The sequence below is a fragment of the Pezoporus occidentalis genome, unplaced genomic scaffold, assembly GCF_034315485.1.
Source record: "Pezoporus occidentalis ecotype Australia unplaced genomic scaffold, CSIRO_AGI_Poc_V1 ctg19, whole genome shotgun sequence".
Lineage (NCBI taxonomy): Eukaryota > Metazoa > Chordata > Aves > Psittaciformes > Psittacidae > Pezoporus > Pezoporus occidentalis.
Window position 1 is genome coordinate 4,223,964 of NW_026913748.1, and position 15,807 is coordinate 4,239,770.

General features: G+C 41.3%; 1 protein-coding gene and 1 long non-coding RNA gene across 2 annotated transcripts in view; one reads left to right on the forward strand and one right to left on the reverse strand.

The window, feature by feature from the left end:
- The first annotated feature begins 360 nt into the window (after positions 1-360).
- The window catches only part of MTPN (myotrophin), a 38,504-nt gene continuing 23,057 nt past the window's right edge, over positions 361-15,807 (forward strand). The window contains exon 1 of the mRNA XM_062616486.1: positions 361-672. Within this exon, the coding sequence (XP_062472470.1) occupies positions 601-672 (72 nt within the window). The 5' untranslated portion in view covers positions 361-600. The remainder of the gene's footprint in view (positions 673-15,807) is intronic.
- On the reverse strand, positions 9,698-12,587 carry LOC134162456 (uncharacterized). The gene is made up of 2 exons (XR_009964330.1): positions 12,343-12,587; positions 9,698-9,781 (listed from the first exon to the last, which is right to left on the reverse strand). It is a non-coding gene; the product is annotated as an uncharacterized LOC134162456 (long non-coding RNA).

The window sequence follows — 15,807 nt, forward strand, 5'->3', positions numbered from 1 at the left end:
TCCCCGCTCATGTTTTGGAAGCATTATGATAATTATTTACAGCATGTTCAGTGCCTCGGGGTTTGTAGAACAGCTATTTAGACGCTCGGTTCCCTCAGTGGGAAAAGATACTTAAACACTCACTTCCTCAACCGGTTTGGAGGCAGGAGCCAGCGGCTCTGCTGCTCCCCCGGAGCCCAGTGCGGCCCGCTGCTCCCCCGGCATGCCACAGCCCCTTGGGCAGAGACGCAACGTCTGGCGCAGGGTGCCGGGCGCCGGGGGAGGTGAGCGTAGGGCCGGGATCTCCCCATAGCCAGCGGCAGGCTTAGCGGCCCCTCCGGGGGAGCCGGTTGGCGGCACACAGCGTAGGCCGCGCGGAATGCGAACCGGAAGTGGAAGCGTTGCGCTCAAGTAAACCGCTTTTCCCGTCTTGAGGCAGTCGGACCGTTCTCGTGCTTCCCGCTGCTCGCGCCTTGTTCCCGCCGTGCTCAGTGACGTCCAAGCGCCGGCCGGCAGGCAGCGAGTAAGCGGCCGCCGCCCTCGCTCCCTGGAGGTGCCGCCGGACCCTAGCCGCCTCGTCCGTTCCCCCCTCCTCGCCCTCGTCTCTGCCTGGCGACCGCGATGTCTGACAAGGAGTTCATGTGGGCCCTCAAAAACGGAGACTTGGATGAGGTGAAGGACTACGTGGCCAAGGTAGGAACAGGCGGCTGAAGGGCCGAGGAGCGGTGCTGTGGGCTGAGGAGAGTCGCTGTGGGCTGAGGAAGGAGGAATGTGTAGGTGGGAGTTCTCAGGGCCCTCCGCCCGGGTCCTGAGTGGATGGGGCTGGGGAGTGGTGGCCCCATCCAGCCTGATTGGGGGATAGGCAATCTGTGAGCTTTGCACTGTGGTGAGGGTCCAGACGGTTGGGTGTGCTTCCTGTCCCCCTCTTTGCGGCCCTGTCGGTTTCTGGGCTTCTTCCTTTTGGACATTTCTAAGGTTTGCCTGGACAGGGTGCTGGGATGCCTACTCTGCGTCGTGTTTTGCTTAGAAAGGTTGGACCCGATGATCCTTGAGGTCCTTTCCAACCTGATATTCTGTGATTCCTTTTCTCACTCATTGCCCTGTCCCCCTCCTGCCCCCACGCCCACCCTTGTGCATGCAGGAGAAGTTGCTGTGAAATTTTCTGGATTGACAGCCCTTATCCTAGTCTGCCTCGTTGATCTTATGTGTATATGCATATGTGTGGCCTCGGTTTGGTTATCCTTCCTCTCTGTGCCTCAGGGCTCATCCTTAATAGGGTGATGCTAAGCCACTGGGTGTGTTGAGGCTTAATTCATTAACCTTCTGTGAAGTATTTTGATATCTAGTTAGGTCGAGTGCTACAGGAATAGTAGACACCTGCATAATGGCTAAAAAGTCTTGAGGTACATTGTACATGGAGGCTGGATTCTGTCCTCGTTTGCCTTCGGCTGTCAATGAGATTTCCAGGGAAAGTGCATGTACATAAGGCCAAGGTTCTACTTCATTGAAGTCTTAGTGTTCAGGAATATTACCTAGAATCTGTTACATCAGAGCAGAGATTTCCATGTAATTTAGCTATAATTACTTTGATCTCTGAACAAGCGAATTACTGTATTTGGGAGCTTGACATGTGCTGACATCTTGCTGTGGTGACTTAAGTTCTTCCTACTCCACTTGTCAACTTTGAAAGTTACCCAAGCTTGTAGCATTCTTGGTAAAAAGAAATGTGTAAGTGCTTCCACTTCTTTAGTACAAAGTCCAACAGCTTGGCTCGAATAGTGTTCTCTGACGGTTTCAGCTAAAATACTGGACTTTGCATCACGGTGGCTGTGCACTCACATGTTCTGCTCTGTCTCTAAAGTGCTAGAAGTAACAACTGGGAATAATATAATTCAGCAGTTTAAGGGTCTTGTGCCTATGTCTGTAATAAAGTTGAATGTTGCATTGATGTGTCTTGCTTCTTCTCAGCTTTGGGGGCCTCCAGAGTGTTTCAACAGCAGATTTGGATTCTTATTACAGCTTTTACAGGAATTCCATATATATCTAGAGAACTCGCTGCACACTAGTGATTAATGGATCCTTGTGTATCTGTTGCTGAGGCAAAAATTTTGGCAGTAACCATCTTGAGTCAGTTTATATCTGCAAGATATAAACTGCAATGCTAATCACAAAGGTTTTTTTACTTTCTCACTCTTTCCGAGTTGTACTGCAACTCATAGCAAATGGATTTGATCACTCTTCATCTACTTCAGTGCAAAGTCAAATACTTAGTTCCATCTGCTGCTGAAAGAAGCTTGAGCCAGCCTGCATGATGCTATAGTAAAGAGGCTGAAGGGCATCATCTAACTTCACTAATGAGGTAGAAATCCTTGAAAGAGAGACACTGTGGTTAGATAATTGCAGTAAATTAAACATTAGAATCCTTGAACAACATATACATTTGAGAGCTGCTTCTAATGTAGAAAGTGAGTAAACTGTGGGAACTTTCTCCTCATCTGTGACCTAATCTTATTCATTCTTCCCTCTCCCACTTGCAAATATGCTATCATCCTACTTGCCAGTAGTGTAAGAGCTCTAATATTTTCTTTTCAGACCAGCATGTTTTCTTGACAGATTGTGGACTAGTAGACACTTAGCCTCATTTCCTGTGGAAACAAAGCTTATATGGGCAAGTTTTGACTGACCCTCTTCCTTCCTAATAGTTTGTTAAAATTTTTTTTGGCTAATTTTTGTTAAGCTTTATGGGGGTATGGATAGATTCTGGTGCGTTTTGCAAAAGTACTGAAGTAGAGGGAAGTACATTAGGCGAAGAAAAGAGTACCAAAGTGAACTCCTGTTTTACTGCACAACAGGAAATATGCATTGAGAAGGGGCAAGTGAACTCTATAAATCCTAACTGTAGGAGAAACCTCAGAACTTGTGTTCTTGGTTCCTAAATTAATAAAATGTGAAGGCAAATCATGTTTGGTAGTTATAGTTCTCGGAAAAGTATCTGTTCCATGCTGCATGTTCTTTTTTGACTCTCTTCCTTATCAGTTATATGGCTTCTGCTCCCTGCTGCTTTCCTGTTCTAAGTATGATTTAATGTTCAGGAATTTTACTTATATAAACTTTGCAGTAGTAGAAATTTCCTCTCCTTGTGATGTGGGAGTCTTCATCTTCATAAAATTCTTTCTTGTCTGTCTTCCTGCAACTTTTGGTTTCCAGCTTCTCATTTGTTTTGTGTCTTGTTTCCTCATTAGTTGATTGGATACAATACAGCTTTTAACCATAATCTTGCAATTTTGCTGCCAATTACTAGATAAAGGGTTTGACCTCTGATTTTGTTTTGTATCTGAATGGCAGGGCTTGAAATGCTAGCTAGATGACCTGAGGTGCTTTAACAATAATAGTATAAATGGATGTCATCAGTGAGGCTGTAAATGAGTCTTTGCTTTTCTTCACTTGTGTGTAATAAGTTGTGGAGGTTCTGTCTTTGGAGTCATTATTATTTCTTTTTTTTAATCTTGGATTTAGTTCGTAGGTAACAAGAGGAAGGTATCTGTCAGACTTCGATTCAAACAGCAGGTGAAACTTAACCTATAATGTGAAAACTATGTCACTGAAAGGAGAGGATTGTTGTCCTTAAATAGGGAAAGTTTCTGCCACTTCAACAGTTCTTGGACAAAGAAGGAATACAGAGGTAGACGGGAAAAGTCTCCATTTGCATTTCATACATTTCTGTGTAAAGAGATCCTTCTTTCTCTTAAGATATTTTCTTCAGAAAGAATCTTTCACAGAAACATATTTCTGTGGGGTGGCAATGAAACAGATAAATGCCAAATGATACTGCTTTGTTGGTCAGTAGAAGATTTTAGTCCTGCCAGACTGTGCATTTGGAAGATACTGTTGGTTTCTACTTGATAAAAGTGTGAAAGATTATTTTATAGTTTGAGTAGTCCTGTAAAACTTCTTAGATTTTTTTGTAAGAAGCATCTTGCTGGACATGATTTTAAGTAGAGAAATGGAAAGAGCATTTTTTTCTGTGTGGTAAATACTAATTTCTACAGAAGTACTGTAGTTAGTGTGTTATGCTAGCAGTTATGTATGGTGTCATCTATTTTTATGAAGACTAGATTAAAAAAGTAGCTTTTACTGTTTGTCTTTGATGTCTTCCTTTTGAACACAGCCAGCATATGTTGATTCAAAGGTGCCTTTGCAAGAATTGAAGGAATTCTGCACTCTTCCCACATACATCCACTCAAATTTTTAAAATTCCCAAAGAAAGGAGAAGCTTTCAAGTGAACAGATGAATCAAATGTGCAGTTAAATGGGTGAGGAGGATCCATGTGGATTAGAGAAATTTCCTTTACTCAAGGGAGGGAATAGGGGTTGAAATGTACTAGTCGGAAGAAGATCAGGGTATATTAAGCCTAGAACTTAATGCAAATGGTGTTTGCTCTTTTTCCTTTATCCTCCTCCCTCAGTGGAACAAGATAAGCTGTACAATTGCCTTAAAAGACTTTTCTATCAACATGTACATGTAATGTTTCCAGTCAGCAGTAGATTCCTCAGGCCAAGTATAATTCACATTCAGTCACTGGGTACAAAGTTTTGAGGAAGATAAACTTGGATTTGTAAGGAAGAGGTTACAGTAAATGTTTGTTCTAAAGTAACTTCATCTCCCATAGCTTAACTGGGAATTCCTCACTTAATGAGCTGCTGTATTCTCCTACACCGTTGCTTCCTAAACATACTGCTGCTTACAGTGATGTTTGGTAAATCAGCTAGCCTAATACTTTGAGAAGATAGGACAGTCAGCCAAACTGGAAGCACCGGGTTTTTCTTGCTGAGAGGACTGGGGAGTTGGAGTGATGGTAGATTGTAAGACGTGTTTTTTAGTATATATGTGCTGTGCTTGCATAGTAAGCATTTATGGTGTGAAGTCTTGGTTTTTACATAATAAAACAAACAGCTGAAACAAAATCAAATCCCTAGAGGACCTTTAGTAACTCGGCTACAAAACAGCATCTGTACATCCTTCACTCAATTGTAATACTACAGTCTTGCAGTTCTTTGGGATATAATGATGCTTGAATGCATGTCTTGAGAAATGCATAAAACATGACTACTGCAAAACTAATTGGAGAGGCTAACATGAGAACATTGTTTAGAAATACCTTTGTGAAATAGAGTTAGCAGTCAAGGGTATAGTGTTGTGAAAAAAAGAGAGTCTTAATGCTGCAGGAAGAATTGTTGGAATGTAGAAATAAATAGCTTTTAACTTTTGAGGGGTAACCTCAGTTCTTCTGAATGGAATGACTTCTACTCCTTTAGGGACAAACTAAATGAAAACAAACACTGAAATGGTCATTGTATATGGGTAGATTACTTGAGTTACAGATTAACCATACCTTGGATACATTGAAATTCACCTTGTCTCATTAGATTGAATGCTGAAGTACATGTCATTATTATGACTACATTGATATCTGAATTGCCTATACTTGGGAAAGAGTTTTCTTGCTTTTAAGTGAAAGGAAACCTGAAAGCCTGCGTGGATTAAAGTGCAGTGTAAGCATGCCTCAGTAGTTTGTCCAGGGGAGTATCAGGGTTAGCAGTGACCTTGGAGATGCTGGACTGTTTTATCCCCTGTGAAGCCCCTTGCATATTTCAGTGTTATACCAGTACTTGTAGCATGTGGATATTTCCTTATCTGGAGTATTCTAGGCTTTCTGTTATTTTCCTCTTCGTTACTGTTGAGTGTGCTGGAGTGTGACTGCTAAGGACAGTTTTGTTTTACTGCTTAGTTCTACTTAAACTTGGTGTTTGATTTTGTATATATACATTTTGCATATTTTGACATGATGACCTAAGCATTTCTTTTGTGAAACAAAACAGTTGCTTGCTACTGTAACCTGCTCTTAGCACATTCCACATTCTTGTTAGAGGTACTCTTAACTAAAATGATATGAATGTGCTACAGTAACTTTCAGAAGAACACAGCAGCTACTTTTTAGTAGTGGGTACAAAAAGAAATATTAGTCTAATGGCAAAACAGCATTTCAGGATAGTAAATTAATTTCCCCAGTCTGATCCGGAAGAGCCTGAGGATATGTAGCAAAGAATTGTTCAAAATATTAATAGTTTGTGCATCTTTTTTTAAAGTAGTTTATAGGAACACTGTGGAGTAACAAACTTGCCTCTAATCCTTTGTGGTGGCATTGTGGTGGAATCAGTGTCTGGCTGACTGAATGAACATCCCAGAATCCTCAAATCTGTCCTTTCTGTGAAGGCAGAGATACAACTCCTTCTGAAGGCATTTTCATCTGAGACGTAAATAGCCTTCAGGATAAAACTGATCATGAATCTGGAACTGCTAAATGTAGTAATATCTTTGAGATATTGATGTCAGGTGTTGGGGTGTTGTTTTTTTTTGTTTTGTTTTTTTTTTGTGTGTGGGTTTTCTTTTGTTTTTTTTTTTTTTCATTTAGTTGGCTTTTGTGCTCTGAAACTTGTGTCTTTAAGAGGTTGTCTAAGTATGTGACTCGTGTTTGACTTTTTATGCTTATAAAAAAAGTACTTCCTTATTTGTTTCTGTTTGGGCTGTTATTATGCTGACTTGTGTTGTGTCTAATTGGTGTTTGCTGCAAAAAGTAAAGAATAATCAGAATAAAACATTGAATTTATTTTTTTGTTGTTGCAGAAAGTCTTACTAACATAATCCATTCCCTAAACTGAAAGTAAATTTTATCTCTTCTGTGACTGTATCCAGTTTTGTCTGAGTTTGTAGTCTTTAGCACATGCATTACCAAGTATGACAAGTACAAAGTTAGGAACAGATTATGAGTGACAAGCAGATAATTCAGTGGTGTGAAGAAAATTTTTACTTCTAGCACTGCTCCTTTTCTTCTCGCCTTCCCTTATTCTAACCTCAGTTTTCCCTCTTGTGTAAATTTTATCTGTACTAAATCCATGTTTTTCAAGCCTAGCTCTTGTCTTCCAATTCAGTTAGTTGATTTTTATTTCAATAAGGGGGCATACAGAAGATGAGCTATGCTTTCTAAATATCTGAGAGAACAGTTCTTCAGTGGTCTGTATTGTGGTATTGTGCCTCCATTTGGAATAATATGTGGAAAGTAGTGTTAGTTGTGAAGGTTATGCGTTGAATGTTGATTGGTACTGTGGAATTGGTGAGTCATGCAGGCCACATAAGTAAAAATACTGAATGAATGGATCTTGCAGCAGCGTTAAAATTCATAAACAAGAAATTCCCTGAACAGTTCACAATACAACAAACAATGCCTGTATGCTTGTTCTGACAGAGCATGTTCTTAGCTGTTAAAATACCAGGACTTGCAGGTCAAATACTGTGTTCAAGGTTAAGCAAAACATAGTGGACTCAAATACAGGGTTCTCAAGTCCAAATATTTTTATGAGGTTGAAAGGCATTTTAAATATGTAAATGAAAGGTCAGGAGAGAAAATTTAGGAAAGATACAAAAAGCAAGGTGGTATATAAAATTGTATTGCTTAAGTCACTTTTTTTTTTTTTTTAAATAGGCATCCATGGCCAAGTGTTCTTAATTTTTTTTTTTAATTTATTTTTAATGGCTTGTTCGTGTTTGTTTGGACTTCTGAATATGTGTCTGGAGAAAAGGGTGAACAAAGTTACTTCTTTCTACGTAATTTGCATGCTTCTGAAGTTGAAGGTTTGCATTAAGTTGTTCTTAATTTCGCCCCCTGCAAAAGTTCCACCTTGAATGTGGCATTTATGAGCCAATACAATTCTGTGGAAAGAGGCAGTTCTCATTTGTGTAGACAGATCTCCTATTACTAGGACAAAAGCATTAGATGGGATTAGTAAGTGCCAATAACTGACCAGTCAGTTATACAACAGTTGTTTTTCTTCCAAGTTGTGGTTTCAGCAGTTTTGAACAATTAGATGTTTTTCTGCTTTAGCTTGTTATGAGGAGGGGTAGGTAGAAATCTGCACAGCTCATTAAAAAGACTTTGAAATATTTATTAGATGCTGGATATTCTACTGGCTTTTTTTTTTACTGCAGATTGATGCTGAAGCCTATGTTGATTGGGAGCACCAATGGCAAATTCTGCAATCGCATGCCATAGTCGGAGAGGGAAGCAATAGTTTCATTAAAAGCTTAAGGGACTAGTATCTGTGCTGCTTTCTGGCTTGGAAAGCAGTCAGTATTAATAACTGCTATTGAATAAGTTAAAATTCTTGTCTTAATTCTCAGAAATATGATCTTGTATACTCATGCATATGGCTTTGGAGTAGCTTGAGGGACTTGGATTTTGCTGCTTTTCAGCACTTTGCCTGTTTTTATGGTCTGTTTTAGTCCCTTGTATGCAGTGTAATTATATAGTTCAGTGCAGATACATAATAAGCCAGAGGTTATTGCATTTCTCAAAAAATAAAAAAAAAAAAGAATTTATATAACTTCCTTGCTGCAAAAGGAATTATTGTCTAGATTTTTGTCCTTGCTTATGTATATATTGTGGTCTTCCTCACTGGTTACAGGCCAAAAGGGAAACAGTGAAATCTTTTTACTTAGCCTTCAGCTACACTCTGAAAATCAAATAGCGTAATTGCATGCAGTGGCTAATAAGCTGAACAGACCAAAACACCGCTAGAAAGGCATATTCTGGAGATTTGTCTGTCATGCTTCTAGCAAAAGTTCAAAGACTATTCTAAAGTGTATCTAATTATGGAGTCAATATGCTCAAAGTTTCTTATGAGCTAAGATCAAATCTTGATAATTACTTTTGAATGACTGATACTTTCTTTCCCTAAATTCCAGTAATTTATGAACCTGCTTTTTAACACACTTGTGGTGTATAAATTAGAGACTAGCTTCAAGGAGAAAAGATGAGTTGGAAAGTCATTTGAGACAAAAGATAGAGAGAGCTGTCCATAGAACAGTTACCATCAACATGCCTCTTCTAAACTGATTTGTTAATGATGCTACGAATGCAAATACCATAGGCAATAAATGTTTAAAAAGGATTTTTGTTTGTTCAAAGCACTTCCAATACTTGATTCAGGTAGTGCAATTGGGAGGAGGTGGTTTCAAGTCCTTACATAAAAAGAATGATCAGTAGAGTTCCTCCTGTGCAGTGAGGTCTGCACTTTTGTGTTATGTCCCTGTATAAAATTTCACAGGAACCTTTGTATTCATGTGAAGCATTTGGGAGAATCTCTATTTCTTGGATTGCTGACTCAGTAACTCCAATAACAGTATTATCCATCTATTTAGCCAAAGAAGAGCTACTTAGAATGGTTTAAAAAACTTGAATTTGGCCTTTCTTGAAGCATGTATTATCCACTGCTTAAACTTATCTTGGAGATAGTAATAGTCTTTAGTTCTCTTCTTGTATTAAATTTACATTATAAATTTATATTATATATTTTACATCATATATATTTACATTATAAATTTATATTATAAATACATTTAATACATTAAATATATTAAATAAAGCATAAAAAAATAATTCCTGGTAAACTGGAGAAAATAACATAACTTTTGTAGATTATTTAAGTGGTAAAAGTGGAGTATCAATATTGGCAAGTTTTAATGGAAGTAGTAAAGTGAAGCTGAATACTGCAAGTGTATATAATTAGTTTACAGAGCCATTCTGTGGATGTTAATGTGTCTTTTTAGGTAATTAGAAAGCAGCATTTATTTGATTAACTTAAAAATAGCTCTTCTGATCAAGTTTTTGTTTTTGCATGATTCTGATAATGAACTGCTTCAGCATGTTATCAGAAATCTGTGTTAAGGCACAAAACTTCTAGAACTCTGTCGTGGTTTAAACCCAGTCAGGTAACTCGTTCGCTCACTTCCCCCCCCCTTTTCTTGCCCTCCCCCTGCTCTCGGAGGGACGGAGAGGAGAATCGAAAAGAATGCAACTCCCACGGGTTGAGATAAGAACAGTTTAGTAACTAAGGTATAACACAAATCACTACTGCTACCACCAATGATAATAATGATAAAGGAAATAACAAGGGAAGAGAATACATCATCTCACCACCAGCCAACCGATAACTCGCACCCCCAGCCCGACCAAGCTCTGACCGATACCTCCTCCAACCCTGCCGTCTCTCAGCCCTTCCGGCTCCCAGTTACCTCCTGGGCATGACGTGCTGTGGTATGGAATACCTCTTTGGCTAGTTTGGGTCAGGTGTCCTGTCTCTGCTTCCTCCTGGCTTCCCCTCCTCCCTGGCAGAGCATGAGGCTCACAAAGTCCTTGGCCAAACCAAAACATCGCTTGTTATAGCTCTGTTCCCGAGCTGAAAGTCAAAACATTGCACTGCACCAGCTACCAAGAAGGGGAAAAATGACTGCTACTGCTGAACCCATGACATTATCCATCCATACCATTCACGTCATGCTCAGATCCCACATTTTCAATATACCATCACTCTTATCTCAGTGCATGGACCAGTCCCTATAAAGCTGCTGAGTCCATCTGGTCCATGATGTCAGGCTCCATCTCTTGTAACAGTCTTCCAGAGCAGGAGAGACTGTGTGCAGTGTTCACACTCGTGAATAACTTGGGCAATAGTGTCCATTGCTAGGTCCACCCCTTGATCATGAGGCCATCTCTGTGTTGCATCTCTGCTCTGATGGCCTGAAGTGCCATGGGCCCACCAGGCTTAAAATAATTCACTGTCCCCTTAAGCAGTTTCTGCAGCTTGTTGCTGGGGACTCCATACAGCTGCCTTCCATCTCCGATGCTTCCAAAGCACTGGAGGGGCCCAGTGGACTAGATACTTGCCCATAGTGTCCCACACACCCTGCCACTCATGACTCTCCAGCCTTGGGGAAAACCTCTTGGTCCCCCTATATTGTCGTCTAACCCCAGACAAGACCCAAACCTGACTCTGCTTAACTTTTGAGATCAGACAAAACGGTTGTGGGTAGAACACAGCCTGTGTGTGTGCCAGCATGCTGATCCCCATCACAATCAGCAGGCAGGTCCCAAGGACACCCAAAGGCCATTCAAAACCTTCAGAACTCTCAGTTGATGCTGCTGTACTTGTCACTGGGGCTGGTGTAGCTGCTGTACTTGCCGGCTCTCCCACCACCAGCTTCTCTTTTCCTGAGTCCAGCTCTTCCTCCTCTGCCTTGCTGGGAAATGCTGCGTGGTCTCCTGCATCCTCCTGGGGCTCGGCGGGCGGCTTCCGGGAAACGCTCTCGGCCGTCGCGGGGCTGGGCTCTGCCGCGGGGCTGGGCTCGGCCGCGGGGCTCGGCTCTTCCGCGGGGCTCGGCTCCTCCGCCGCGTTCTCCCGCTGCTCGGCAGCCCCTTCCTTCTGTTCCTCGACCGCCCCGACCTCCTCCACCGGCAGCCGTCCCCTCGCGGCCTCCGGCCCCGCTCCCGCCGCCGCTTGCTCCCCGGGGCCGCTCTCCCGGGCCGGTTCGGCTGCCGCCGGCTCCCGGGGCCGCTCCCCCTCGGCTCCCCGCAGCCTCACGAAGATGGAGAGTAGGGTGAGGGCCAGGACGGTGAAGAGCAGCCGGACGGCCAGGTACAAGTCCAAGGCCACGTCCGTCCCGCCCTGCTGCTGGAGCCCGCCCGTATTACAAGCCATTCCCATAAAGCACAGTGAGACAAGAACCTTAGCCCAGGCCCCATACTTGATAAACACTATCACAGCAAATACCGGCTCTACGTAAGTTACAACATTCTGAAGCTGCGAGATCAAGCGAAACAACTCTGAGAGCCAATAAATCAGCATTGTGACGAGTGACTATTAATCCAGTCAAATCTGTCGTTATCTCAACCCTTCGTGCCCCACGTTGGGCGCCAAAAAGAACTGTCGTGGTTTAAACCCAGTCAGGTAACTCGTTCACTCACTTCCCCCCCCTTTTCTTGCCCTCCCCCTGCTCTTTGAAAAGAATGCAACTCCCACGGGTTGAGATAAGAACAGTTTAGTAACTAAGGTATAACACAAATCACTACTGCTACCACCAATGATAAATGATAAAGGAAATAACAAGGGAAGAGAATACATCATCTCACCACCAGCCAACCGATAACTCGCACCCCCAGCCCGACCAAGCTCTGACCGATACCTCCTCCAACCCTGCCGTCTCTCAGCCCTTCCGGCTCCCAGTTACCTCCTGGGCATGACGTGCTGTGGTATGGAATACCTCTTTGGCTAGTTTGGGTCAGGTGTCCTGTCTCTGCTTCCTCCTGGCTTCCCCTCCTCCCTGGCAGAGCATGAGGCTCACAAAGTCCTTGGCCAAACCAAAACATCGCTTGTTATCAGCTCTGTTCCCGAGCTGAAAGTCAAAACATTGCACTGCACCAGCTACCAAGAAGGGGAAAAATGACTGCTACTGCTGAACCCATGACAAACTCATACTGATTTTGGTACTTCTTTTTATGCATTGCTGTATGAAGGTGATGTAAACTCAATGTGCACTGGAAAATAATGCCTATTAATCTTATATGAAAACTTATTTAGAAGTTAAGCTTCACTGCTTTGGGTTTGACAGAACACTTAACTTGATCTTGCCTAGGACAATATCCCATGTTCACATTGTAGAGAAGTCAGTTATGCTTATGATGTTGAGCCTCACTTATTTAAATTTCAGTGGTTTTTTTTTTGTGTTTTTTGGTGGTGGTGGTTGTTTGGGTTTTGTTGTTTGTTTGTTTTTAACTAGAGCAGTATTTTTTTTGGAAGATGTACTCATCTTCCTGTTTATCCCCTCCTGTCTTCATGACAGAGTACAACCTTAACTTTGAGAATTACTATTTATTATTGTGAGGGGTGTTTTCTATTATCACAGGTCTTTAGATCCTGTGTAGAAGTAAAACTATCAAGCTGGCATCTATTGGACTGAAACGCAATAGCTGGTGCTTACTGCTCCAGAAGGAAAACAGTCACTTCCTGCTCATTCTTTGGACAACGTGTCCTGAGAATTTTAATACAAATGTTGGTGTTGGAGCTCTTGCAGTAATTGAAAATGCTTTAACTCAGAGCTGGTAACTAAGTGCAGATTGGATGGTAATGGTTTTTATTCTTTGCTCAGCTGGTTATCTTTTGGAGCAATGATCTAATGATGGAAATAGCCTGAATCCTATTACTAAACCTTTAGATTGCTTTATCCTTGGACTTAATATTTTACTCTAATACAAACTTAGTGGCACCAGTGATGTGAAGCATGTTACAGGGCATTTTTATCTGTCCAAACTTGCTTTCAGAATTCCATGACTAGATGATCCAACATGTTAAGCTTGAGTTTGTGTGAAGCTACATGAACAGGAAGATTTTACTTTTTAGTGTCATCTGTTGTCAGTCTGCTGATGGTATAGAACTGAATTACTGAGATGTCACCTGATTTCTGATTTAAATATGGTTGATATCTGTTCAGCAATCATTTAGCACCCATGTAGGCTGGAATATTTTCTGCTTAGTATGCTTTTAGAGTATATAATCCAAATTGGATCAAAATGCAGCAGTATTAAAACATGGAGTCTGGCCAATAACTTCTGGAGGAAAAAGCCTTTAGGCTAGCTCAGTGCTGCCTGTGAAGATGGACGCTGCTCTGTGTTCAGTGGATACAGTATTCAGCATAGCTGTCTGGAGTGAATACTAGGTTCATGTCAAATTAAGGTATAAAGGCATTAGATCTGGCTGTGATTCCTTAAGAATTAGTGGTTAACTGGTTTTGCTTCTGGTAGTGTCCCCTGTATCATGCCTGATAGGCAAACCCTGGTGCTGTAAAAACATTTTTTCCTTTAATTACAAATCCTAACAATACTTCTAAGCAAAGGTAGCTTAGAAAGTGTGTCTGATCATTGGCTATTTCAGTTCATGATCTGGAATATTTAATGCACTAACATAATCAGTTAAAGCAGTACTCTGGACAGAGAGTCTCTTGGTAGAAGTAATAATGCCTATGTCTGCAACACCTTATTCTGTCAGAACTAGTTGTTGCTGTTAATCTGAGCTGTTACCTAACTAAGAGACAGCGCTTTTGGTCAAAACTTTTAAATAGGAATTTTTAAAAGGTAAGAGAACCTACAAAACTGGTCTCTTAATTCCTGTTTCATCACTTAACTAATGCAAGGAGGGACTCTTCGTTAGGGACAGTAGTGGTAACAAGGGGTAACGGGTTCAAACTTAAACAGGGGAAATTTAGATTGGATATGAGGAAGAAGTTCTTTACTGTAAGAGTGGTGAGGCACTGGAGTGGGTTACCCAAGGAAGTTGTGAATGCTCCATCCCTGGTGGTGTTCCAAGGCCAGGTTGGACAGAGCCTTGGGTGATATGGTTTAGTGTGAGGTGTCCCTGCCCATGGCAGGGAGGTTGGAACTCGATGATCTTAAGGTCCTTTCTAACCCTAACTGTTCTGTGATTCTGTGAAATAATGAGTGGTTTCCACTATTTCTCATTCAGGACTTACTTAGGTTAAGGATTTAGGGAGGGGAGCAACTGTTTTCAATAGTGCACATATTTGACACATCTCTGAAGCTGGGATTGTAGCACGTGTTTCCAGAAGCTGTAGCTAGGAAATGGTATGTTCATTACTGTTCTACAGAGCAACTCATATGTCAGGTTTGTCTCTAAAAATGCTGATACAACAGTTGAAGCACAGATGGCTCAGTAGTTCAGTCTATTTAACAGTTGTTTCTGGAATTGTATCCTTTTGACAAAGGACTTCAGATTACAGTTGATGACGGTGGATAAGATGGATACTATTTTACCACTAACAAAACCTGAGAAATATGCTTGTTAAGCACCTTTTTGTTGGCTTAAGCCAAAGTAAGTGTAGGGCTGCTTATATAAGCTTTTCAGCATACTTCAAGTGCCACCTCAAGACAGGCAAAATCCAACATCAAGTTCCTAACTAATTCCCTTAACTTGTGTAGACCAAGTGGTAATGTTATCATTAGCAGCTAAGGCTTCTGTCAAAGTAGAGAACTGCAAAGTAGATACCCTTTTTAAACATACATGGACATCTATGTCGCTCTGCTCTGGTTTTAGAACTTGCTGCAAAATGCCAACTGGTGAGACTTATGCTGTCACTGGAACAGATACCTGTTTCTGATTAAACCAGTGTGCGTTTTTTTAGTGGGAATGTAACTTTCTGTATTCAAGAAGTTCCCTTCTCAACATCTATTAACTTGATTTTTCTTTTTTATCATAATCTATGAAATTTCTTGTGGAAGTTTTTGCAATTTGTTTTTGTTTCAGTAAGATGCGATAAGAGGAATGGATGAAGATGTCTTGTCCCATATATTCCCCAAAGCATACAGGGTAGAAAAGACAGCAGGGACAAAATGCCTTTTTGCTCCAGGTTGTGAAACTTGGAGGACAGGAAAAACCCTGGTAGTGTCAAAAAGGTGTTACTATTTCGTTTACCATGAACACAAAGATAATCAGTCGAAAGGTTTAGCTAATACAGTTGCTCTCTGCTGTTAAAAAAAAAAAAAACAAAACAGAGAACTTCTAGATCTTCTGTAATTATCCAAGTGGAAAGCAGTTATTGCATACAGTAAATCTAGGGCATTTGCTTCTGTTCAGACAACTGTGGTCCACTTGGGCTGCAGTTAGAAAACTACTAGAATGGTCAGAGTTCACTGAACCGCTGATCAATAGCAGCAGTAGTCTCTCTGTTGCAGGCTGAATGAGACAGGGTTATGTTAATTTATTTAGTTAACTGGAAGTAAGTAATTTTTAAAAATATAGTGGAAACTTGAATGATTCAAGTGGAAACTTGAATCCTGCACAAAACTCTTGCAGTAGCCATGGGAAATTGCTTACTTGCAATTACAATTAATTGGTTTCTCAGTTTTGGCAGGAACTTACTGCTGG